General features: G+C 38.6%; 1 protein-coding gene across 4 annotated transcripts in view; it reads left to right on the top strand.

Annotated features, from left to right (window-relative positions):
• UBE2H (ubiquitin conjugating enzyme E2 H) overlaps positions 1–25,780 on the top strand; it is a 102,756-nt gene that overhangs the window by 1,796 nt on the left and 75,180 nt on the right. The window contains exon 1 of one of the 4 annotated variants that reach the window (XM_060633147.3): positions 15,216–20,555. The exons of 2 other annotated variants lie outside the window; for them this stretch is intronic. In XM_060633147.3, coding sequence (XP_060489130.1) covers positions 20,509–20,555 — 47 coding nt within the window. In that variant the 5' untranslated portion in view covers positions 15,216–20,508. Of the gene's footprint in view, positions 1–15,215; positions 20,556–25,780 lie in introns of those variants that run through there. One more of the 4 variants, XM_060633141.3, reaches the window with a different exon arrangement.

Genomic DNA, 25,780 nt, shown 5'->3' with positions numbered 1-25,780 from the left:
AATTCCTTCTTTCTTCCTTTTATTTGTTACTGTTTTTGATTGAACATTTTCCCTCTTTTTAGAGATTGATGATTATTGTCAAATACTGAGTTATGGAATTCTCAGAAGTTTTTTAAGAAGTAGTTTTTGTATTTGGTTTAGAAGTGGGGGATGGGAGAGAAGTTGCCTGGGCAAGAGATTTTTTTTTTTTTTTTTCATAATCTTTTCAAGAATAGGGTGTTTTTCTCCTCACTCGGGAAAACTTAGCCAGAAATTAGGAACAGTAGATAAAACTACTAAGTTTTAGTATTTGAAGTTCAGAATTTTGGGGTGGTGGGAAGGGGGATTACAGAGAGGAGCAAATAATAAAATATATGTTCCAAATACATGTCTAGGCACAAGTGAAATTGACTCTTCCTGAGCTGTTTGTGGCTGTGATTAAGTTTTGTAAACGTGTGAATGATACCAGTAATGTTGGCTTTTCATAATGTTGCAGGAAAACTTGTAACTATGGCTGTGTGTTCATTTTACACAAAGCAGTTTCGGGTTTTATTTTTGTTTAGAAACTAGGAAATGACATGGTGGCAGCATCTGAGTTATTTTTATCCTGAATTGAGAGTTACTGTCACACCTAATGCAAATTTCTACCTAATGTTTAATTGGGATGGAGGTGGAGAGAGAATTCCAGCTGTTTTTGATCAATGTCAGTGTCTCAAATTATATACATATATTTTTAGAAGATTGAGGATAAAGGGTGAGGCCTAACTTGACCTGATGCCTTTTCCATACAGTGCCTTTTGTTCATTTAGTAGTTGTGGCATCTAGAATGATTACCGCATTTAGGAGTCGGGGTGTGGGGGGTGGAGAGGGAGAGGAAAACAGACAAAGAACAGCAGGGTGTCTTTCTCTTTTTTCTTCCCCTAAGTGGCTTATTTCATAGCTTATTTTTAGTAGAAGATGAAGAAAGGCAAAGATGCATTGGCCTTCTGTTCTTTCCCCACCTTCCTCCTTTCTGACAAAAGAAAGCAGAGGCGCTTTAAAATCATAGATCTCTGAGATAGGAGGACAACAGTCTCGGGACTTAAAAGCCAGAGGTTATCTTTGTTTCATGTTTGTTATTTTCTGGTCTAACGTAGTTTGGAAGTTAAAATTTTGGTATTTCCTTTTGTGTGTGCATGTGTGTGGTGGGGGTGAGAGATTTTGTGGCCTCTTTTCTCTGTTGAATTCACATTAGTAGGCCCAAATGGAGCCCATAATTTTTGAGCAAGGTATATTTAGCAAAAATTTAAGGAAAAATTTCCCAACCCACTATTAAAATTAGTACAGTTGTGTGAAAGGGCCGGGGTTGAAAATGAAAGATGGTGGAGAGGAAGTAGAGAAGGTCTGAAGGAATGTACTTGCTTTTTGCCCCTCAGTGCCCCTTGATGATTTCTTTGGTATGGAGGCCAATAGCTGGTTTCATTGCAATCTCCTGTTTCAGCCCATTTTTGGATGTCTCCTGAGTGTAATTATGCCACCACGATTTACAGCTTGGCAGGGAACCTATAATAGTAGGAAAGTAGTGGTGTGGGGGTAGGGAGAGAAGGGGATGTGTAACTAATTGGCCACTGCTTTCCACCACCTAGCTAGGTTCTTTCCGAGACACTGTCTCTGGTTGTTGTTTGGAGTCGGTGCAATTTCTTTTGTGACGGGTTGGTAGGAGGAGAGCTGACTCTCAAGTTATGCAGGGAGTGAGTGTTTTGCACCGATGCACTTAATAATCTGCTGGGCGATTATGTTCTGAAACTCTGACTCATTCATTGTTTCTGTTCTGATCCTTTGCTGAGGGTTGTGCAAACCTCTCCAGGAGCCTAGAAACTGATGTACTGACTTCTGGGTCCTGTAGGAATTTGTCCCAATCAAAAAACTTACAGTCAGCCCAGATCCTGTGGTATGGTCGTGGATAGCGTGGCCATTTGTTTGCAAAGTCAGGTAGATTGGTGATACCGTGCTGTTCCCAGCCTGGCAAGCGTTAAGGTTTCCATCTCAAACCCAAACCCAGGCTGATTATTTAGACTGTCTGAGAACTGGGACTCTGGTGACCTTAAAGCGTGATTTGCCCTAAAGGAATATCGGTTTAAGTTCTCCCTGGTGGAGGAACAAACAGCTCAGATTACACGGGTTTCCTTGTTGGTGGGGGTTACTCGTCTCACCCTGTTGCACAGCCTGGTGATCCTTTTATCTGTGAACCAGTGGCCCCTGCTGAAGGCTGGAGCTGCTTGTTTTGGAAAAGCGTATGCAGGGAAAAGGCCTCAGGCACAGCTCCTCACAGCTCATTGGCTGCTCTGTTACTACCCGGAAAAGGAGGAGGGGTGGAGCTACCAAACAGCTGATGGAGTGTGTGACCAGAGTGTTTATATACAAAAGAAGTAGGGGCCCGGGACGCCTTGTGAGTGGTGTTACAGGATTAAGTGTATTTTCAAGGGGTGGAAAAGAGGAAAACCTGACCTCTCAGAGTACAAGAAATAAGTGTTCAGGGTTAAGTCAGAAAAGTGAATCTGATAATAATGGGGACTTGGCATGCCCTGTATTTGTTATTGGTGTGAGATTTTGGAATTTACTTTATAATACTAAGTTTTCAAAGATCTCCTTTTTCAGAGGGAGTTGTGGCAACTTAAAATAGGATATGCCGCCACTTTAGATGTACTTAAATGACTCATGCAGGGATTCAAAAGTATGGTACAAATGTAAGTTTTCCCTACAAAAGCTTGAAGCGTGATAGAAAGGGGCAGTGACTTTTACTAAATTCATTAGCAGCATTTAGTGAAACCTTACAGAATCCAGGGTGTCTGCTTTAGGGTTTCAGAAGCTTTCAGGAACAAGTTCATCCCCCTAAAATGTTTGAGCACCCACTTCATGCCGGGTTTGGTGCTAGGGGGTTAGTAGTGAAAAATTCAGTGTGGGTGGTCATGATGCTTATGTAACCAGTTAAACAATTAAAAAAAAAAAAAAAAACAAAACCAAAGTAGAGCTGTTTATAGTAGGTCAGCATTGTATGTATCAGCTTTTTGAATAACTTGTATTTACTTTCAGAATTGACTTTTCAAGGAGAAGAAAGATTAAAAAGTGAATTTTATGCAATGGGATGTATGGGGTGCTATATTCCTATTATTTAAAAGGTAGATGTTAAAAGAAAATGGAAACAAAAACATTAAAATGCTTAACCCTTTGACATCAGCTTTGGTATTTTGTTGTTAATCAGTAATTATTCTATCCCTAAATTAGTAGTCTTTGTTACTCTTTAATTTGTGCTCAGAGTATAGACGATTCTGTAATCTTTTAACTAGCTCCAGTGTCAGTTGAGAGAACCTGTGTTTTGCTTTTATTTCCTGTGGACTCTGTTTTTGTGAGATGTTGAGGTGGAAGGTGGAACAGCTTTATGGTCTTCAAGCTAGAAATTAAAGGTTTGGCAACTCCCAGTGTTCTGAATTTGTCTTCTCTGCCTAGATTTTGGTGACAAATATAACATACTGGTACTTATTTTTGTTAAGCAGGAACCTACATGAGTAAGCATTCACAGCTTCAGAACATCGGAGTCCTGCAGTGCAGTTCTAGTAAATTACACACAAGCCTGAAAATTCAGCTTTTAGGGGAGAAAAATCTTTTGCAGATGTGACCCATAAAAGTCCCTTAACCCTGTTTGTATGCATGTGTTAGAAACACCTGGATTTGTTGTTTTCCTAGTGTTGTGCAATTTGCCTAGTACCTTGACCTGTGTTGTGTGTGTGTGTGTGTGTGTACACGTGTATACGTATATATACAAATATATGTAATATTTAGTATCTTGTTCACTCTTAACAGATTTGATGGTTCTAAGAATCATGGATTTTGTTTAAAGATTTTATTTTAAAGTAATCTCAACACCCAGCATGGGACTCAAACTCCCAACCCCCGAGATCAGGAGTCGTATGCTCCACTGACTGAGCCAGCCAGGTGCCCCAAGAATCATTGGATTTTTTAGGCTTGCAATTCAGACCTGCAAAAGTGCTTATGGTATAATAGCTTCTTAACTATAGACCCACAGTGTACGTTTTAGTAAACTACTTTAATGAAAAAACTGGATCTTGCAAGTAGTAAGACAATTGAGGAAAGTATAGGTTACAAAAGGGGGAAGAAAACAGTCACTCATAATCCTATCCTTTATACAGTGGTTCTCAAACTTTAGTGTGATCTTAATTACCTGGAGGGTTTGTTGAAATAGGTGCTGGGGTACTAGCCCTGGAGTTGTCCGACTCAGTGGTTCTAGAATGGGGCTCAAGAACTTGCATTTCTAACAGGTTCCCAGATGATCTCGATGCTGTTGGTCCACAATAGGGACCACAGCTTAAGAACCATTGTCCTCAAATATTAACATGATGGTGTTTTTTCTTATCAGTCTCCCCCTCTCCCCCATATATTATTTTCAACCTGTTGATCATCTTGTATGTATGTGCTCTGTTTTTGCTTAATAGTTTTTGCAGCTTCCCCCTTCCCCCCAATTAAAAATATCAAACATAATGAATAGATCATGTAATATGCCATTCCGTGCCCGTGCCACTGATTTAATTCTTTGGCATTTTGTCTGTGATAAGATTGAAATTAACATCTTGTACATAGGCTTTTCTTGTACTTGTGGATTATTTCTGTTTCCTACTAGAGCAAAGAAGATAACCATTTGAATTAAAATAATTTCTTTTTTCTGTTTTCTTCTAGATCAAAGAAGGTAATCATTTGAATTAAAATATTTAATTAAAAATCTTGGGGCCCCACACTCACTCTGCTCTCATTTTGTTCTGTTGTGTTTTAGTTGGTGTGATTTCAGCAGTGAAGCAATCAACCTGTCCTAGTGATGACAAATGAATTCTGATCTCTTTGTTTTATATGGTGTGTGTGTGGGTGTGTCTGTGTGAGTGTGAGTGATAATGGCGATCCTTAAATTAGGGACACTTTTGTACTTGCCAAAGTGCCTACTGTGAGTTGGTATATTAAATATATACATTCATGATTAGATCTGACTGGCAAGAGCTACAGAATTAGTTGGGATATCTTGAATTCGTTTCCTTCTGCTTTTCATTGAGGTATAATATAAAATAACTGTACATATTTAAAAATGATAAATGAGATAAGTTTTGACAGAAATATCACCCATGAAGCCTATCATCACAATCAACCATTGATTTGGTTTCTGTCACTATAGATTATTTTGCATTTTCTAGAATGTTATATAAAGGTAATTATAGAGTAAGTCCTTTTTTTTTTAAGTGACCCAATTATGTGTTCCCATAAGAAACCCTCTTTTTTTTTTTTTTTTTTAAGTTTGTTTATTTATTTTGTGTGAGAGAAAAAGTAGGGGAGGGGCAGATGAAGAGGGAGAGAGAGAATCCCAACCAAGTTCAGTGCTCTTAGCACAGAGCCTGATGCAGGGCTTGATCTCCTGAATAGTGAGGTCGTGACCTGAGCTGAAATCAGGAGTTGGATTCTTAACCAACTGAGCCACTGAAGCGCCCCTAGAGTATGTACTTCTATATGAATTCTTTCATCATATTTTGAGATTTACCATGTTCTTTTCATTGCTGAGTAGTATGTCATTGTAAAGCTATAGCACAATTTGTTTACTTACACATTTTCCTCTTTATGGGCGTTTGGGTTATTTCCAGTTTGGAGCTATTACAAACAAAGCTGCTATGGATGTTTTCTTTTCTTTTGGGTAAACATATAGGAATGGAATAGCTGAATCATGGGGTAGGTATAGGTGCTTAACTTTTTAACAGATAGCCTGCATTTAATTTTGACTGATTGTCTGTATTTCACATACATTAAGATTGTGACATGAAACATGTATTTATTTTTATTTTTATTTATGTATTTTTTATTATTTATTTTTTTGAGACATGTATTTTAAAGGAATCCCATTAAATAGCATGATTTGAAAGCACTGATTTCTTACCTTACTCTGTCAAGGCTAGTTTAGTAACTGTTTTTCCCTCTCCTCCATTCAAAATTAGTGAATTAAGTTTTCATTGTGAAAATTTTGTGGCCCTTTGACATGGTACTTCAGGGATTACGGTCACAAATAACTTATTTTTGCATCTGCTAGTAAGACTCTTTGCTTTTCTGAAAAGATAAGCACACTTTTTGTTGATGGTACCCTTTTCTTTTTGTAAAGTATTGATAAGATTTTTTTTTTAGACATTAGTTTTGCTTAGCACTTCCAATTACATTTATAGCAGCTTACAAATATTTATGTAGGACTCTGTTGAGGTCTGAATAGTATCTTCAGTTTTCATATGGACTAAATTCAGAAACCATTGGCAACTCCGTGGCAGAACTGAAAACAGATTCTAAGAGTTAGGGTATCCCTTAATATGTTTTCCTGGAATTTTTTTTTTAAGTTAGTTTTTTAACAAAATAGGTTTTTGTTTTTTAAGTTTTTGATGTTCCGTATAATTATTTGATAGGTTGATGGACATTGCTATGAGAAAATTTGGTGTTGGTTTGTAATGGTTGTCATCACACTCTTTCTGATAAATTACGAGCATTTGAATTTATAGGTGTTTATGCGTGTTGCTTACACGATTAACATATTCCTGGCACTTGGAACTTTAACTTGCCTAACAAGAAAAAAGACCACCTCCTGGTTTATACTTCTTTCAGGTGGGAGTCAATGACGATTTATTCAGCGCGTAGACCTTTAGTTCAGTTGTCAGACGCCAGGATGGCGCTCTGAGCACGTATGTATGTTAGAGAATTATTTTCGGATTGCCAAAATGTAATTGAAGCGCACTGTGGAAACCTTTTGAAAACACAGAAAAGTCAGCGTGTGCTTTTGAGAGACTGTTGTTACGTTAGTGATTCTCCGGTGGGCTGGGGTATCCCGTTTTAGGAGAATGTTACGCTTTCTGGGCAAGTACTCTTGTAGCTTCTTCTCCGCACCTCACCAGATGCTGGCGCAGGGTGTCTGGTTGTTTGCAGGCTGGTGCTCGCGCTGGCTGCCGTGGCTGGCACCTCTAGAGCCAGGTGGTGGAAAGCCCCACAGGGCAGCTCTATGCGGATGAAGGATCCCTTTTGCTTTCCTCCGCTTTTTAGGCATCCAGGGCTTGAGGTAGGAGGTTTAAACAGGTGCTGCTGCTGATCTTTTGACCTGGTCCTGCAGAGAAGTCAGGGAGGAGTAGGAAACCCCATATGAAGGGGAGAGGCTTGGCTGGACTTTGTCATCCCCTGGAGAGACAGACATGGCTGGTGAGTCTGTCCCTGGGCCCACAGCAGGTACCTGGGCTGTAGCACTTGGAGGAACCATAGTTAGGGATTTAGAATATTGTTTAATTGACCGGGAATGGAATCTTACGTCTTTCGTTCAACTGCTTGGTTTCTAACTTGTAAACCACTTTTAGCGAGGCATTATGGATAAAAAGTAAGAGATATTCTCTACATGGGAAATTGTTATTAATGTTGTAAGTTATGCATTTTCTCTTTAGCTTTAGGCAAAACGTTTCTTTTCCCACGTATCGTGTTTTTATCACGTACACTTTTCAAGGTTTCTTGGATTGTAAAATCTTAGTTGAGGTAATATAAATAGAAAATAAGATACAGAGTGTGCCTGGTTCGTGTTACCTCAGAAGCAATTGGGTTACTACTCTGCTTAGTGAAAATAAATTTAGTTGTTTTGTCCAAATGGTGCCAGTGTAACTGGTTATCCGGATATTGCTTTTAAGTCAGTTGATGTTATATTACGTAGTTTCAGGAAGGTTGATTAATTTTAAAAACACGTATTTGGGGGAACATTTTCCATTGTGGTTACCGGTAGAAAGATGATTCAGGTAGAATTGTGTTCGTTAAGAGATCACTGGGTGTAATATAGTTGGTTATATTGTTTTATGGTCTTACAGACTACTGAATGTTTAGTACCCTTTTGCTATTTATCTAAACCTGTATATAAGTTAGTAAGTCTCCCTGGCAACAAAGCCTGAAACTACATAACCCTTTTTGTTTCACTCCAAAGGAAAGAAACGGTTTACTTTTTTTCATTAACAAATGGTCAGTTTTATATGGCCTTTATATATGGTCCCACAGCTGTGAATTGGTACTTGGTCAGATCACTAATTTAAACAAGGCTTCTACAATGAAATCATCCCATGATGCAGATCTTGGAGATTTGGGGGCTTAATTACACATTATATTCACATTCGCATATTCAAAGTATATTAAAATGTATAGAACATAACACATGTTTGATAATAAATCACTGATTTTGGCAAGACAATTTGACGTGATTAAATCTGTTAATTTTACCAACTATAGCCACCATCTTCGTAATGAATAAAGGGAAAACAACTATTTTTTGCCTCCCTGTTTGTATCCTTAGAGATTAGAAGCAAAAACAAAATACTTTTAAGTCAGATTTGTTTTATGGGTGGAAGAAAGAGAGGAAATAGACCTTTGAGTGTGTTCTTTAGTCTGATTCTCTGGATTGCTGCCCGTTTCTCCTGGCAGTTAAGAAAGGCAGGTCTTGAATGTGGTCTTAGATTATCAAATGACATATATTTGAGTATACCTGTATCGCATCATTTATGTAGTTGAGAACACTTATTTGCTTCTGTCTTTCCGTAGGCTCTTTAGTTAGAATAGTTGGGTACCATGTTCTTTCTTTTAGTGATTAATGTGGCTTTTCCTTTGAGATTTAGCTAAGAGTTTTATAACCTGTAAACTATGTTATGTCAGGAAGACTATTAGTGGCTCATCAAGACTAATTTCATTTCATATATTTTAATTTGTATGTGTTTTCTTTTTCTGGTGGTGTTCCTAGCTTATAGTTTGAACTGATTTCTAGAAATCAAATAAAGTGAAACACACCGGCAGGAAATCACACAAAGAAACCTTTGAAGAGAAGGTATTTCCAGACCCTTTACAGTATCTTACATTCAAGCTTAAGTGAGAGTAGTAGTGAAGCCAGGTCCTTTTTTTTCTAGGAGTTTGGAAATTAGAGTATACTTGGCCTAGTTCACTTTGTGCGGTTTGGCAGTTATTTATCAAACTAGAACTTATGCTAAAAATACATAGTAGTTTACAACTTTGCTATGTATCCTCTGAACATAAAATAGGCTATGCCTTAGATTTGCCTTAACCCTGCTCAGTGAAGTCAGACACAATGGAACTTAACACCTGAATTTTGTGCTCTTATACTTCAAAGGGCCTGGTCTCTCCTTGCCTCTGAAGAATTTGGTGTTTCTAAGCTGGCTTTATGCAAACTGGTCAGTGTTTCGGAGATTCAGAAAGTGCTGACTCTATTTTCTTTTAGTAAGTCCTCAAGGTAGGAAGTCTGGAGGTCTTTATCACCCACATCCTCCTGTGCTCTCCAGGCAAGGTAAATGGGGATAGTCCCCTACCCCTGTGGGAGCTTATTCTCAGGATTTAGTTCTAGCTCCTTTGCATCTTGTGATTCAAAGAATGGCTAATGAAATACATACCTTGTCTGCTTGTGCTTATTGTCCATTTTTGGGGGGTGACTGGGTCTATTTGCACAAGCCTTTGAACTGGATCATTGTAATTGACACAGATGCCTCTCTTTCTATTTGCTTAATGGGAAAGCAGAGTTAGTAATTCAGTTGTTTCTAGAATTACAAATTAGGGTATGATTGGGATGTTTTTAAATTTGGGCTTATTATTTGAATGCATTGGATAAAACATAAGGATTTTAGTCTGTCAGTTCTGGCTGTTTTATTTCTCAAAAGTCATTCCTACAGTGTTTTGTCAGCTCTTATGACGTTCTGATGACATTTTATTAAAGTTAAATTTCAGTAGATATGACACTTACATAGATTTTAGCATGTTCTTCTACTTGGAGAAAACCTGGAATTCAAATAATAGTACTACAAAGCAATGGTTGCTTTCTGACTATAAGGGCTCTTTGAGTTGAAATGAATAATTGTATTATTTCTAGGCAGTATCCTTTGTGGCTTTAAGTAATAGTTTGAGAAATACTAATTCTTGGCTGTATTGCTTCGAATTTAGAGAGTAAACTCTGGTAACTTTGTTTTTATTATTGATGTCAGAAATAGAAGCCAGAGTTGAAATTAGGAGTCTACTTTCCACTCCTGACTTTTAATTCAGTTTTGCTACTTAGTAGTCACATTTGTTATGTGAAAAATAGAATTAAAACAGTATAGCCTAATGCCTTCGCTAATCCCATTTAGGAATGCAAGAGTCCTAAAGAATGAAAAATGACACTAAGTTTTAATATGAATGTTCTGCTGTGTTTTTACAATAGTAGATTAGATGGCATTACATTTTATATTTTTGAGGTATCTGAATTGTATGTTACCTGTCAATAATTTAAAAAAATAATATAAGCCATGTAATAGTGCCTGATTTACAGAAGCTTTGATCAGCATAGAATGACCGCATGCCGTTCCTTTCAAAATTTATGTATTTAATTACCTAAATTATATTTTGGCTTTTACATTTTTTTAAAAGTTTTTTTTGAAAGTTTATTTTGAGAGAGAGAGAATGAGAATGAGGGAGGGTCAGAGAGAGGAGAGAGCGAACCAAGCAGGCTCCATACTGTCAGTGCAGAGCCCCATGCAGGGCTTGAACTCCCCAACCGTGAGGTCGTGACGCTTAACCAACTGAGCCTCCCAGGCGCCCCTATATTTTGGTTTTTAAAAGGTAAATTGGGGGAATGGGAATATGCTTGAGTAAAAGGATATGCCCAGAGCCAGGATGGGATCCCATCAGAGTTTGACACAGTTCAGTACTTAAGCATTTAAATATTGTATTGTTATTTCTTTAATTGCTTTCTAGATATTTTGAAGATACCTTTCACAGAAAATTTAGTTGCTCACATTTTTTTTAAAGTAATCTCTAGGGGCTCCTGGGTGGCTCAGTCGGTTAAATGTCCAACTTTGGCTCAGGTCATGATCTCATGGTTGCTGGGTCCGAGCTCTGCGTTGGGCTCTGTGCTGACAGCTGGGAGCCTGGACCCTGCTTCGGATTGTGTCTCCCCTACTCTCTGCCCCTCCCCCGCTCTTGCTCTGTCTGTCCTAAAAATAAACAAACATTAAAAAAAAAAAAAAAAATCTCTGTATCCAACATGGGGCTTGAACTCATGACCCCAAGATCAAGAGTCTCGTGCTTTTCTGACTGAGCCAGCCAAGCACCCCAGTTGCCAACAGTTTTATCGATATTTAAACTCTGGGTGTCTGGAATGGATCAGTTTTGCCCCATATTACAGTAATTCCAATTATGAGTCCCCAGACAGCTAAGCCTGTGTAAAAACTTTGGATGCTTAATTTTTTAAAACTTGAGATGAAAGAAAGCTTGGGAAGTAATGGGCCTTTCTCACTTTCTGCTGTTTTTGCCTTGATGTTTGATAGCTTTTACATTTTTTTAGATAAACTTTTGATTTTTGATTTACAGAAAAGTTGCAAACATACTACAGAGAGTTTCCGTTCACTCCGTTCCAGTTACCCCTGTGCTGCTTTGTGTTCCAATGGCACGTGTCAAAACTAGGAACCATTATTGGTTGGTGTATTACTATAAACTAAACTTCAGGCTTTATTCAGATTTCACCAGTTTTTCCACCGATGTTCTTTTCCGTTCCAGGGTTCAATCCAGGATACATCACATACGGTGGTCATGTCTCCTTCGTATTCTCTAGTCTGTGACAGTTGCTCACTTATTTCTTGTTTTACGTAACATTGACAGTTTGGGAGTACTGGTCAGGTGGTTTTTGGAGTATTCCTTAATTTCAGTTTATCTGATTTGTTTTCCTCTCATCATTAGACCTCGTGATAGTAAAGGTACTTAAAATTGGCCAAACTCATTCTGGGGTTTTGGAAGGAATACCACGGAGGTGAAGTGCCCTTCTCATCACACATGGGGGCGTGTGAGGGGCATACATCTGTCCTCATGCCTCATGACCTCGCAGGTGATGTTGAGCTTGGTCCACTGGGCCTTAGTGGTGCTTGCCAGGTTCTTCCACTGTAAAGTTACTATTTTTCCTTCAGTATTCTATTCCTTGGAAGAGAGTCACTAAGTGTAGCTGACATTTAAGGAGCGCCAGGGGGAGGGGGGGTTCTACTCCTGGAAGGAGTTACTGTTTTTGACTTTTTAAAACTTAATTTTTTATTCAAATTCCTTCTTCGGTGTGGTGTCTTCTCTCCCTTTAGTTGTGGAGTTTGTTCGTCAGTCTTCGGGTCAGTTTCTGGGGTGTTAAGGATGATTTGATAGTTACCTCGTTGTGTTCGTGGGACGAGGTCCTCCTCTACCACCGCCATCCTCCTGCTCCTTGTTTCTGATTATAATGTATTAGTGCATTAATCTAAGTTGTTAGGTTTTGTTCAGAAGTTATATTTGATTTTGAATGAAGCGTAAAGGGGTACAGGCTTTCGGAAACGAAATGGGATGTAAATATATGAGGCCGTGGTCTGGGAGCACACAGATTTGGTGGATTTGTTTATTTAACAATTTGCATGGCAAGCTTAACTCTGTACATTTGGCTCTTTTTAGATCTATAATAACTTTTGTATGTGAAAATAAAGAGAAACTTAGAGTGAACTGAAAAGGTATTAGTTAAAAGCTTCCTATGTCAAGGAATTCTATAATAGAGTTTTAGACCAGAAAGAGGATTTAGGGTGGAGTACTGATAAAATGCCATGACATTCTGCATAGCTTCTTGTTATTAATCAGTTATAGAATTAACTTTTAAGAGAGAAGAATATATTCTTATCAACCACTAATTCTAGCAGCAGATCATTATTTTGGCTTGTAGAAACATTTTATTCTAAAAGGAATGAATTTCTCACCATTTTGATGTCTTTTTTTTTTTTTTTTTCTTTTTAGCAGTTCTATTTGTAGTTTCAGTGAAAATCTTGACATAATTGTAGTTGTCAGTTTTAAGCAGAAATTCAGTTATGGGAAGATTAACTGTTTAGAATTTCACTTTTTCTTTTTTGCAGAATTTCCTGAACAATTGAAGCTTACCCCTTTATTTCATTTTTTTATTGTTTTTTTTTTTTTTTTAAGTTTATGTATATTGCGAGAGAGTGTAAGTGGGAGAGGGGCAGAGAGAGACAGAGACAGAGAACCCCAAGCAGGCTCTACACTGTCAGCACAGAGCCTGATGCGGGGCTCAAACCCACGAACTGTGAGATCATGACCTGAGCTGAAGTCAGATGCTCAACTGAGTCACCCAGGTGCCCTGAAGCTTCTTTCCCTCCTTCTCTTCCTCCCTTCCTCCCTTCCTCCCTTCCTCCCTCTCTTTCTTTTCTTTCTTTCTTTCTTTCTTTCTTTCTTTCTTTCTTTCTTTCTTTCTTTCATTTTTGAGAAAGAGCACGCGAGCAGGGGAGGAACAGAGAGAGGGAGACACAGAATCTGAAGCAGGCTGCAGCCTCTCAGCTGTCAGCACAGAGCCCGATGCGGGGCTCGAACCCACGAACCATGAGATCATGGCCTGAGCCAAAGTTGCATGCTTAACCGACTGAGCCACCCATGCGCCCCAAAACTTCCTCCTTTAAATGAGAAACTCATTTTACTTAGACAGTATTTGGTGTAGTTAAAAAAGTTTTCAAGTTTATTTACTTTGAGAGAGAGAATATGCAGAGAGAGAGGGAGAGAATCCCAAGCACTGTCAGCACCGAGTCCGACACGGGGCTTGAACTCATACATCATGAGATCATGACCTGAGCCGAAATCAAGAGTTGGATGCTTAACCGACTGAGCCACCCAGGTGCCCCTGGTATAGTTTTATTTTGGTTGATGTATTTGCCACTTTCTCCTTTCTCTCTAGCAATAACACAGATGATGAAAGTCATAAAAGTATATAAAATGCATTTCTTTTCTTGAACAGAGTATATTTATAGTTGAGGCTCTTGGGTGAGTGACCTCTGGAAAAGTAATAGTGAGATACTAAAATTTGGCCAAACCCATTTGGTTTCTGGGCTAAAAAGTTAAGCCAAAGTATCTCTCTCAGGGGCTTCCTTGAAAATAGCGAGGAAGAAAGTAGAAATTGAATATTAATGGAAAATATCTTGCTAGTTATAAACGTAGTAGTAATAAATAGTTACACATTCTTTGAGATTGTAGAGGACAGTTCAGAATTTATGTATCAACTTATGGGGACGCCTGGGCTTTTGTGTGGTAAATAAGTCAGAAGTGTTTATAATCAGCCGTTTATTGGTTTAGTAACCCCGGTGGTGTGCTTTTAGACCTTTGGCCTTAAATAATGCTAGCACTTGGATGTCATGTAGGTGCTAAGAATCAGTAGTGTGGAGCTTTAGGGCCATCTTACTGCTTTGATGACTCTGTGCCAGATGTTGAACTGGTTCTTTTATATTTGTTTCCTTTGCTCACTTTCTTAACTTTGTGTACCCGGTGGGCCTTTACAAGAAAACAAGAAGCAATCAAGACTTACTTTTTTTAGAGTAGTTTTAGGCTCATAGCAAAATTGAGAAGGTAGAGATTTCCCGTGTCCCTCTGGCCCCACTCATGAACGGCCTCCCCCATTGTCAACATCCTCTGCCAGAGTGGTACATTTGTTTCAATTGATTAATTCGCATTGGCACATCATTATCACCCAAAGTCTGTAGTTTACGTCAGAATTCATCTTAGCGTTGTATAGCTATGTGCTTGGACATATGTGTGATGATTTATATCCATCATTATGGTATCCTACACAGTATTTTCACTGCCCTGAAAATTCTGTGTTCCACCTGTTCATTCCTCTCTCCCCTAACACCTGGCAGCCAGTTATCTTTTTATTGTTTTCATAATTTTGCCTTTTCTAAAATGTCATATAGTTAGAATCATACAGGAGGTAGGCTTTTCAGATTGGCTTCTTTCACTTAGTAATACGGATTTAAGTTTCCATTGTGTCATTTTATGGCCTAATAGCTCATTTCTTTTTAGTGCCAAATAATGCTCCATTGTCTGGGTGTATCACAGTTTGTCCATTCACCTTGGTGAACCATTTTTAGTGAAGAGATAATACTATTCTAGTGGTTCCTTATTTTCCAAGTTCATCTTTGTATTTTTTTTTTTTAAGTCCCTTAGTAGTGACTAGTTAAATTTTATACTTCTGGCCCATTCAGTCCTCAGCTGTATCTTTCTTGACCCTTGATACTTGTTCTAGAATGTGCTATTTCTCATGTGTATATGTATATATATATATATATATATATATATATATATATATATATATACATACATACATATTTTAATGTTCATTTATTTGAGAGAGAGACAGACTGAGCATGAGCCAGGGATGGGTAGAGAGAGAGGGAGACACAGAGTCCAAAGTAGAGCCTCATGTGGGGCTTGAACTCCCGAACTGTGAGATCATGACCTGAGCCGAAGTTGGATGCTTAACGGAGCCACATGAGGCGCCCCTCTTTCTGGTATATTTCAGTCAATTTTTGTGGCATCCTTGCTTTGAGATGTTATGGCTCACTTCTTTTGGTTTTAATTTGTGTATGTGTGTGTGTGTTTGTTTATTTTTGAGAGACAGCATGAGCCAGGGAGGGGCAGAGAAGCAGGGAGACACAGGATCTGCAGCAGGCTCCAGAGCCTAACGTGGGGCTCAAACTCATGAACTGTGAGATTGTGACCTGAGCCAAAGTAGGCTGCTTCACCGACTGAGCCACTCACGCATCCTTGTGGCTCACTTTTTATGGATGAAAAATCTTGGGCTACACAGATTGACTGGAAATGCTGAGGTCCTAGAGGAATGATGGGTCCTGAGCCAATGAGAGTTTCTCATGCTTTTGTCCTTTTGGCATACATTTAACTTTGCGTATGAAGTAGGTGCTCAGAAAACACCTGTTAAGTGAATTTTGATACATAATATACTACAGGTGGGATGCCTGGGTGGCTCAGTCGGTTAAGTGTCAGACTCTTGATTTGGGCTCAAGTCATGATCTCAGGTTAGTGAGATCAAGCCCCACGTCAAGCTCTGCACTGACAGTGTGGAGCCTGCTTGGAATTCTCTCTTTCCCTCTCTCTCTTTGCCCCTCCCTTGCTCTATCTCTCTCTCAAAATAAACTTAAAAAAAAAAAAAAAATACACATGCACATCCACTACAGGTTTTTGCCAAGTCCTTGGGTTGATTTAGGCTAAACTTTGGCACCTGTATGGAAAATCAGAAACCTATGTACAGAAATCATGCTGGAGAGAAGCAGATCTTAAACTGTGGTCATCATCAACATGCCTTTCACCACAAGCCTGTGGTTAAAAAAAGGCAGGTTCACTTGAGCATGTCCTTGATCAGGAGTAAAGATCATTAGTAAATTTTGACCCTCAATTATGTGTCTTTTAATATTCTGTGTGATGAAATGAGAAACCTCTTTCCTGCATATTGAAAGTATGGTGGTGGTTTCTAGAAAAAACAACTTAGGTGATTTTGAGTTGGCAACCGAACTAGCTGTTTTTTTATGGAATGCCATTTGTATTTGAAAGTAGATACTTGATCCAGACATTTTCTCCAAAAAAAGCGAGCCCATCACTCCAAGGAAAACTGCTAGTATATAAAATGATATATGATAAAATGATAAAATATAAGCCTTAAACCAAAAATTAGAATTTTGGGTAACTTGTTATCAGCCACATGCTTGACAGTTGTTTAATACTTACATTTCTGATGAGATAGTGGTGATATTAAATGTGATTTTTTGATATTGTGTAATAAAATGTGTCAACATTAGGAAGGTCCGTATAAGTTTGTGAACCAGTATTTTCCACATGGCCAGTGCATGATAGAAAATCATGCTTGGGTAAAAAAGATTCATTAAAAATTCAAGGTAGACCAGTGGACTTTAACAGTATGAAAAGTTCATTGGTACCGTTCCAGATTCCACATTGCAGTTGGCCTTTAGGAAACTACCCACTTGTCAAGTTTTGGTGTAGTATCAGTGGAAAATGTCGGTATGACCTGAAAAGTCTATTAAACTACTCGTCTTTTTTCTAACTACATTCAAAATGTACCAGATTTAATGCAGAAGCACATAGGACAATCCAGCCCACTTCTGTTAAGCCAGATATTAAAGAAATTTGCTAAATTGTTTTTTTGTTTTGGAAATTATTTTTCATAAAAATGATATATGTTAAAATGTGTAAAATTTATTATTTTAAATGAATTGATGTTTTTAATTTCAAAATGGTAAATATCCATACAAAAGCTCTTTGGGGTCGTCGATTTTTTTTTTTTTTTTTAATGGTTTTATTTATTTTTGAGAGAGGGAGCATGGGCAGGGGAAGTGCAGAGCAAGGGAGAGACAGGAGCCGAAGCAGGCTCTGTGCTGATAACAGAGAGCCCGATGTGGGGCTTGAACTCCCGACTGTGAGATCATAACCTGAAGTTAGACGCTCAGCCGAATGAGCCACCCAGGTGCCCCTGGGGTCATTGATTTTTTTTTTTTTTTTTTTTTTTTTAAGTGTGAAGGGTGCTAAGACCAGACAGTTTGAGAACTGCCTTCACAAATGTATGAAGAGAAGTTGTCATGTTGTTGTCATAGGATGTGCTTTATTTGTACCTAGTGTAGTGTTGGCATAATACTAGTCTTTAATCAAATATTCAAATCAGATTGAATTGAAGTATATAGTAAAGCAGGTAAATAAATACACATTTAGCCTTGAAGGGGAATTGGTATAACATGAAGATGGCAAGTGTTTTCATGTTAGTAAAGAATGCCAGAGTTTACACCATGTTATATAGATTCTAAGACTTTTTTCCTACATCTCCACATCTTTGAAATGGAGATGGCTTTCAGTTGGTAGTGTTTGTCAGCTTTTTTCTTTCTTGGTGTCATGAAATAATGGTGTATTGTCGACGTGATGAAATAAGGCAGCACTTTTTTTTGTCGCTGCATTTTTTGTTTGGAGCTGAGGAAACATTAGACAGCAGTTTACTTCTTGGGCTACAGGATAGGTTACATTAAATTTTATTTTATCAGGCCCTGAGCTGACTCTGGGCCGTTGACAATAGGTCCATTGTTAGAATATCCCATTCATAAAGCAGTTATCTTTATTTCAAGTGAGAAGACTAGACTCTATTGCCAGAATTCAGTCTTTTAAAATAAAGTGTAAGATGTGATATAAGTTTTTTTTATATGCAAAGCTTTTTATTCTATTTAATCATACTGTTGATAGAAACATAGTGGTGAGTATTGAGTTGTTCCCATTTCTGTTGTAAAGCAGGTAAAGGAGGTTGTACTGTGTAGCTCTTAGAAAATGAAGAGTAACAGGATTAAAAAATTATTTTTTTAAAGTTTTTTTTGGTGGGGGAGGGGCAGCGAGAGAGGAATGGGAAGAGAATCCCAAGCAGGTGATTGTCGACATGGGGCTTGAACTCGTAAACTGTGAGATCATGACCTGAGCCGACATCAAGGGGTGGATGCTTAACCAACTGAGCCACCCCAGAATTAAAAGATTTCAAACATTTCTTTTAATTGAAAAAATTTAAAATTTACCAATACCACACTGAGGCTTGAAGAAGTTGTAAGTTTACCTTTGGCTTCTATTATTCTGAACCTGAGCACTGTTAATATTCTGTGTGGTCTTATGAGGACCTGGGAAGTACAGATGCTCATTTCTGTATCTTTAGAGCAATTTCTGTTGTCTTGAAGAGGTCTATTAAGAGCTGAATTATTAGATTCTGTTACTAACTTTGTGCTTCTATTTAATTCTGTATAAAAACAAAAAGGACCATAACATGGAGATATAAAGATATACAAATAAATAACATAGGCACCCATTTTTTAAAGATTTTTTTATTTTTAGTTTTTAAATATTTTATTTATTTAATTTATTTTGAGAGAGAGCACAAGCAGGAGGAGGAACAGAGAGAGGGAGAGAGAGAGAAAGAGAATCCCAAGCAGGTTCTGTACTGTCCGCGCAGAGCCCAACAGAGGGCTCGAAGCCAAGAACCATGAGCTGATAACCTGAGTCAAAACCAAGATGCCCAACTGACTGAGCCACCCAGGCACCCCAAGATTTTAGTTAAAAATTTTTTTTTAATGTTTACTTATTTTTGAAGGAGAGACAGAGTTTGAGCGGGGGAAGAGCAGAGAGAGAAGGAGACACAGAATCTGAAGTAGGCTCCAGGCTCGGAGCTGTCAGCACAGAGCCCAACTCAGGGCTCGAACCCATGAGTTGGGAGATCAAGCCCCACATTGGGTGTAGAAATAAGTTAAAAAAAAGAAAAAAGAAAGAAGAAAGAATAGATACTGGGTTGGATAACCAGCAGTGTTGCCACAATGAACGATAAGGGTTTGTTTTTTTTTTTTCTTTCATTTACATATTTGGGAGCATTATCATTCAGGCTTGGCTTCCCATGCCTTAAATTTTGGTTTATAAATGTTATTTCTTACCTTTATCACATGTCTTACAGATTTTGCTTTGCTGGAAGACTGGGTTACATGATAAAATTATTTATGCTGGGGCATTAAGGGAGAAGACAAACCATTCACTTGTCTCTTCTCACTTATAGTTTATCTTCAAACTTGAACTCAAGACCTAATTTGGGAGGTTGGTGTAGAGGAGGGGCAGCATGTTAGGATGAAAGAAAACTGCCTGGCAGACCATCCAGTGTTCTCGCCCTTCGCTCTCTCTGCTGCTCAGTGCTGCAAGACCTTGTGTCTTTCACTTCCTTCTTGGGTATCTGTTTCCTTACATATCGAGTAAGGAGTTGGCTTAGAGGATCCTAAGTTTTTACAACTTGAATATTGTGATTTTTATCTGTATAGCCATCTTGCATGTAACTTATTGTGTGTATATATGTAACATATGAAAGATCGTCACAGCCATGTGTATACCTGGCATTGCCTTCTAGGGAATAGAGAGTTGAAAATAGCTTTATGAGGGACCTTGGGTGGCTCAGTCGGTTAAGCGTCCTACTTCAGCTCAGGTCATGATCTCACGGTCTGTGAGTTGGGCTCTGTGCTGACAGCTCAGAGCCTGGAGCCTGCTTCAGATTCTGTGTCTCCTTCTCTCTCTGCCCCTCGCCTGTTCATGTTCTGTCTCTCAGAAATGAATGAACATTAAAAAAAAAAAAGCTTTATGACAAATTTTAAATCTTAGTTTGAATCTTATCTTTATAGATATGTATTATAAAAATAAGTTCTGCAGCTTACTACTTTCTTGGTTTGAATTTTTCCTAGGGCTTTTTAGAAGTGTAAAGTAGAAAACCTTGACATCTTCATTTCTGACTTGCTGAGATAAAATTTTGCTTCGTGTTTAGAAACCTGCATCAATGTTAAGTTTGAGTAGGAGAAGCTCCTGTCTTAGGCCAGTAACAGTTGTTGTCCTTTCATTTCTAGAAATGGATCCTTGGAATTGGTTGACGTATTATCAAAAGAACAGTTATTAAAATATTATTCAGTGTTAACTGCTCACCTGCTCACCTAAAAATTCAAATGCTTGGTTTACCATGTTTAAGTCACACTTCGACTAACTATGAATAAATGAGTTGTTACCATTATTACAGATGGGAGAATTAAAGCAAGATCTTATAATCCTTGTCTGGTCATGGGGAGCTGCCAAATTAAGAATGCCTTCTGGTTTTGTCCAGTGGGGTGAGTTGTATCTGTTCCCTGTCTGTTTTAGGAGAAGGGGACTTGTGGTTTACCCGTGTCGTGTTTCAGTTTCATTTTGTATGTAGAGTACATCTTGAAAGGCAGTATGGTTTAGTAAATGGGACAAGGCCCTTGTTAGAATTCTCTGAAACAGTTTAATTTCAAGCCAGTACATTTCTCTCCCTTCTTTGTTCCCAGATCCCTGGTGTTTTGAACAATAGATTTCAGATTGTTTCCATGTTTTAAAACCAGTTCTATCTAATATCAGTCACCTCGGATGTTTGTAATTGGGGTTTTTTAGCTCATTATAGACAAGAACAAGGTATTAAGTTATAGATCCTTTTACTGAAGTTTGGCTTATTGGAAATGTGATTAAGGAAATTGGTTATCAGTTTTATGATTTTTTTCAAATTACTGCATAACTTTTAATCACATAAAAAGTGTCTAAGCTTGTTCAAGCTACCTTAGGTTATGATTCAATAATATTGCAGAACCAGTGTTGCAGGTCGGCAATAATATTTACTGGTTAAAATATGGTAGGCCTTTAACTTGCCATATTGTAGATCTTTTTCTTTCAGTTGCCACATTTTTATGAGTAAAACTACAGAAGCAGATAAAACTTCATTTTATTCTGGAAGTTAGTTGGTAAGGGTAATGTAGATAGAATTGCATCACATCGGCATTATGGTTTTTGTTCAACAGATATTCACTGGAAATTTTTCTTTATAGTTTACTATGAAAAATCTCAGATACATGAAAGTGGAAAGAATAAAATAAGTGAATACCTGTAGATCTTCCATGTAGACTCAATAAACATTTTGTCATATTTCCTTTATCATACATGTTTTTAGTTGAGCCTTTTCCAAGTAAGTTGCAAAAGCCATGACACTTTTACCTAAAATACTTGAACATACATCTTCAAAGAGTAAAGACTTTTCCTGTGTAAGTACAGTACCATTATCACACCAGAGAATGTTAACACCAATTCCACTGGTATCATGTAATTTTTCCGTAGAGGAAATATTGAAGTGATGAGATTGTTTATCCATTTTCAGAGTATGAAAGCATATGCTCTTACTCTAAACAGTATTAGAAAGACAAAGTTCTGCAAAAATTGCTTTAAAACTCATGTTATCCTAGTGGGGAAAATGTTTTTCACACATTGTAATAACTTATAAATTAAGCTTTTAGAGTTTTTCTTCTTTTTCTTTTTCTTCTTTTTTTTTGGAGAGGGAGGGAGGGAGACAGACGGACAGACAGACAGACACAGAATCTGAAGCAGGCTCTAGGCTTCGAACTGTCAGCGCAGAGCCTGATGCGGGGCTCGAACACGTGGACTGCGGGATTATGACCTGAGCCGAAGTTGGACGCTTAACTGACGGAGCCATCCAGCCACCCCTAAAAATATTTTTTGGATGATGAGATATTTTGAGCACCACAAGAAATAGGAAGAAATCTTGCTGATAATAGAACAGCATCCATTTACTGTTTTGTCAGATCTTAACATTTTGCCGTATTTGTTGCAGACATTTAAAAAAAATTTTTTGTATTTTATTTATTATTTATTTATTTTTTGAGAGAGCACACACAAGTGGGAGAGCGGCAGAAGAGGAGGAAGGGAGAAATCTTAAACAGGCTCCATGCCTAGAGTGGAGCCTGATGCCAGGCTCAATCTCACAACCATGAGATCACGACCTGAGCCGAAATCGAGGCAGGCCCTTAACCGACTGAGCCACCCAGGTGCCCCAGAAATTTTATTTTTTAAAAAGGGAGAAGACCTGTAGTTAAATTGAAGCCTCTGTGTAGTCCTCCACGATTCCTCTCCCCTCCCCCTCTTCATGAACTAGAAGTTGCAACTTTCTTCAATTCTCTTTCCCCTCATTTTTTTTTACTTTCTTATGTATATGTGCATATCCATAAGTAATATTTGTCATTGCTTTGCGTGTTTAAATAAATAGTAGCATACATTTTAGTTCCGTATTTTTAAGATTTGTTGATACTGATAGAAGTAGCTGTACCTCATTTATAAAAGTTACATGCATATACCATATTTTCCTTATTTGTTGATGTACATTTAGGTTACTTTCAATTTTTTGCCATTATATATAGTGCTGTAAACAACATTTATGAATGTCATTTTGAGCACATATGTGTTTCTGTAGGGCAGTAGGGCAAGATTTTCCAGGCTCTTTTGTTCATTAGACATAATAAGAAATGTATTTTACATTGAGACCCAGCGTGCACACATTACATGCACAGATATAATGGAAGCTGTAGTTCTATAAAAATAATTAAAAAAATATTTACCCTGAAAAAATCCTTAGCCATACAAGAGACGCATCCTTGAAATAATGTATCTATCCCCTCATTGTAAAAAGTGCTGATCAGGACCCACATTTGACAAATAATGACCTAATGTATATAACCTGAAGCAAAATTGCTTTTTTTTTGTTTTTAATATTTATTTATTTTTGAGAGAGAGAGAGAGAGAGCATGAGCAGGGGAGGGGCAGAGAGAGCGGGAGACACAGAATCTGAAGCAGGCTCCAGGCTCCGACCTGTCAACACAGAGCCCAACGTGGGGGTCAAACCCACGAACGGTGAGATCATGACCTGAACTGAAGTCAGACACTTAACCAACTGAGCCACCCAGGTGCCCCATATAATTGCTGGTCTTAATGGTGTGTGTCTTCAGCTTTGCTAGAGATGAAAAAGTTACTCTTTAATTAAAAAAAATTTTTTTTAATGTTTGTTTATTTTTGAGACAGAGCGGGCAGGGGAGGGGCGGAGAGAGAGGGAGACACAATCCAAAGCAGGCTCCAGGCTCTGAGCAATCAGCACAGAGCCAGACGCAGGGCTCAAACCCACAAACTGTGAGATCATGATGTGAGCCAAAGTCAGACGCTTAACCGACTGAGCCACTCGGGTACCCCAAAAAAGTTACTCTTTAAAGTGGTTGTACCAAAAAACTACATTTCCGTCAACAGCATTTGAGGCCTCCTGTTTGTTCGTATCCGTACCAACACTTGTCTAGCTTTTTTAGTATTTGCTAATGTGATGGATGTGAAAGGGTATCCCATTGTTGTCTCAGTCTGTTTTCTAACCAAATATTTTGAGTGCCTTTTCTCTGTGAGGCCCTTGCAAAGCAGTAAGGGTGCTACCATGAAAAGCAAGAGACATAGCTCCTCTGTTCTAGGAGAGAGAGGTGAACTTTGTCAGCCCTTGAATGACAGAGTGACATAGAGGCGGGAGTAATGCGCAGCCCACTTGGAAACGTGGCTCTTACGAGAGGTGAAGCTTGACCTTGGTCTTGAAAGATGAGTAGGCATTTTCGGACAGCATACAGACTTGAAGGACATTCCGGAGGGAGAAGAGGGAAGTAGGCAAAGGCATAGAGCTATAAAAGCCCATCATGAATGTGCACAGAGTTCCTGGATTGGGGAGGCCAAGGCACAAGCGAAGACTCTGCAGACGTGTGGGGGGCTGAGGGAATTGTGTTCTGCAGGCACCGAGAGGCATTGGTGAAGGTTTTAAGTGGGGGTATTAACAGATTTTTTTTTTTTTATGTTTTATTTTTGAGATAGCGCAGGCATGCACGCACACAAGCAGGGGAGAGGCATAGAGAGAGAGGGACAGGATCCGAAGTGGGCCCTGTGCTGACAACAGAGAGTCCGTTATGGGGCTTGAACTCACGAACTGTGAGATCATGACCTGAGCCGAAGTCTGACGCTCAACCAAGTCACCCAGGACCCCAACGGGAGAATTTTTTTTTTTTTTTTTTTTTTTTTTTTTTTTTGTTAAGTCTAGAAATGGGTTTTGGTATTTTAAAATTATGGTCAGTCGAGCTTTTGTTTTAATTTCAGTTTCAGACTCATTAGTTTGGCTCTTATTTATTACTGCCCTTTTGAAACACGCAGATAACAGAAATTGATATTTTTCCTTTGAACTGGGGTTGGTCATTTACTTTCCAAAATAGAAATAATTGTAGCCTAGCACTGAATACATTTGCTCTCATCCATGCCTTCTTGCTTTTAAGAGGCACAGCAGATGGTCTAATGGGTATTTTCTTTCTATCATCAAATCGGAATAGGTGTAGGTTTATACAGGGTTGGTAATTTTAAGAATTTGTGGTTTTGGACGTCTTTCATGAGGATATTTTTGATCTTTGCGTCTCTTGCTATACATCACAGCAAGTATGAATACAGTTGTAAGAACTTCATGTAGAGAGCTTGAGTGGCTCTCGTTAATCAACTGTGTGTGTGTGTAAAGGTGATGATATGCGCCCTCTCTTTGGGGTCTTGCCACTTTTGGCATTCCTGAGCTGCCAGTCTTTTTTTTTTTTTTTTTAAAGCTCCATGCCAGTGTGAGGCTTGAACTCAGGCCCCCCAAGATCAAGAGTTGCATACTCTAGTCACTGAGCCAGCCATCATGTGTCCCTCTGCCAGTCCTTTTTAATGGGAGCATTTGTCTTGCTTTAAGGCCTGAAAATTGAGGCTGATCAGCACCCAATTTAAATAGAAGCAGTTTTAGAGACCAGGTTGGAGGTAGTTGCAGGATTCTGAAACTCTCAGTGCCTTCAGAGAAGAAATGTTAAATGTATAGCACACAATAGTAATGGTCGTTGGTGTGTGTGTTTGGTTTTAGCTCTTGGTAATGAATCCCACACTTGGGTTTGTTTTAAGGAGAGTACTCAAAGGTATGTTCGTTGAGATGCAGGGGGCAACATGGAATACTGCATAGATATTATTTTTAATTTAGGAAAATCATATGCAGGTAGATTTTTAAAAAGAACTCTTCTAAACCTTACGGTTCAAAGTTGTAGTTTTCTTTCCTAGCTACTTGATGCTTTAAAATCACCCACATCCCTCCGTGATATCTGAAAAAGTCTTTTTATTAGCTAAGGATTTATTTCAGGGAGGAGCATACCTGGGATTAAAAGAACTGGACAAGTTTGTATTGCCTAATATTCCTGCCTGTGACCTTTCCTCTCAGAAACCCCCACAGTGTGCGTTCTGTCAGCCTTGTCATCTCCTGTCCTCCACCCACAGCCTCCAACACACATACAGACAACACACACACAGTTTAGCAGGTGCAGAAGGAGTAGGGGTAGAGGGTCTGCTATTAGGGTAGGGGCTGGAAGTGTTCTATTTACTTCCTGCCTTTAGCAGATGTAATACTTGTTAACAGGTTGGCAGCAGACGCGGGCTGGATCAGTTGGATACAAGG

The sequence above is a fragment of the Panthera onca genome, chromosome A2 (assembly GCF_046562875.1).
Source record: "Panthera onca isolate mPanOnc1 chromosome A2, mPanOnc1 haplotype 2, whole genome shotgun sequence".
Classification (NCBI taxonomy): Eukaryota; Metazoa; Chordata; class Mammalia; order Carnivora; family Felidae; genus Panthera; species Panthera onca.
This window is presented reverse-complemented; position numbering and strand designations above follow the sequence as displayed.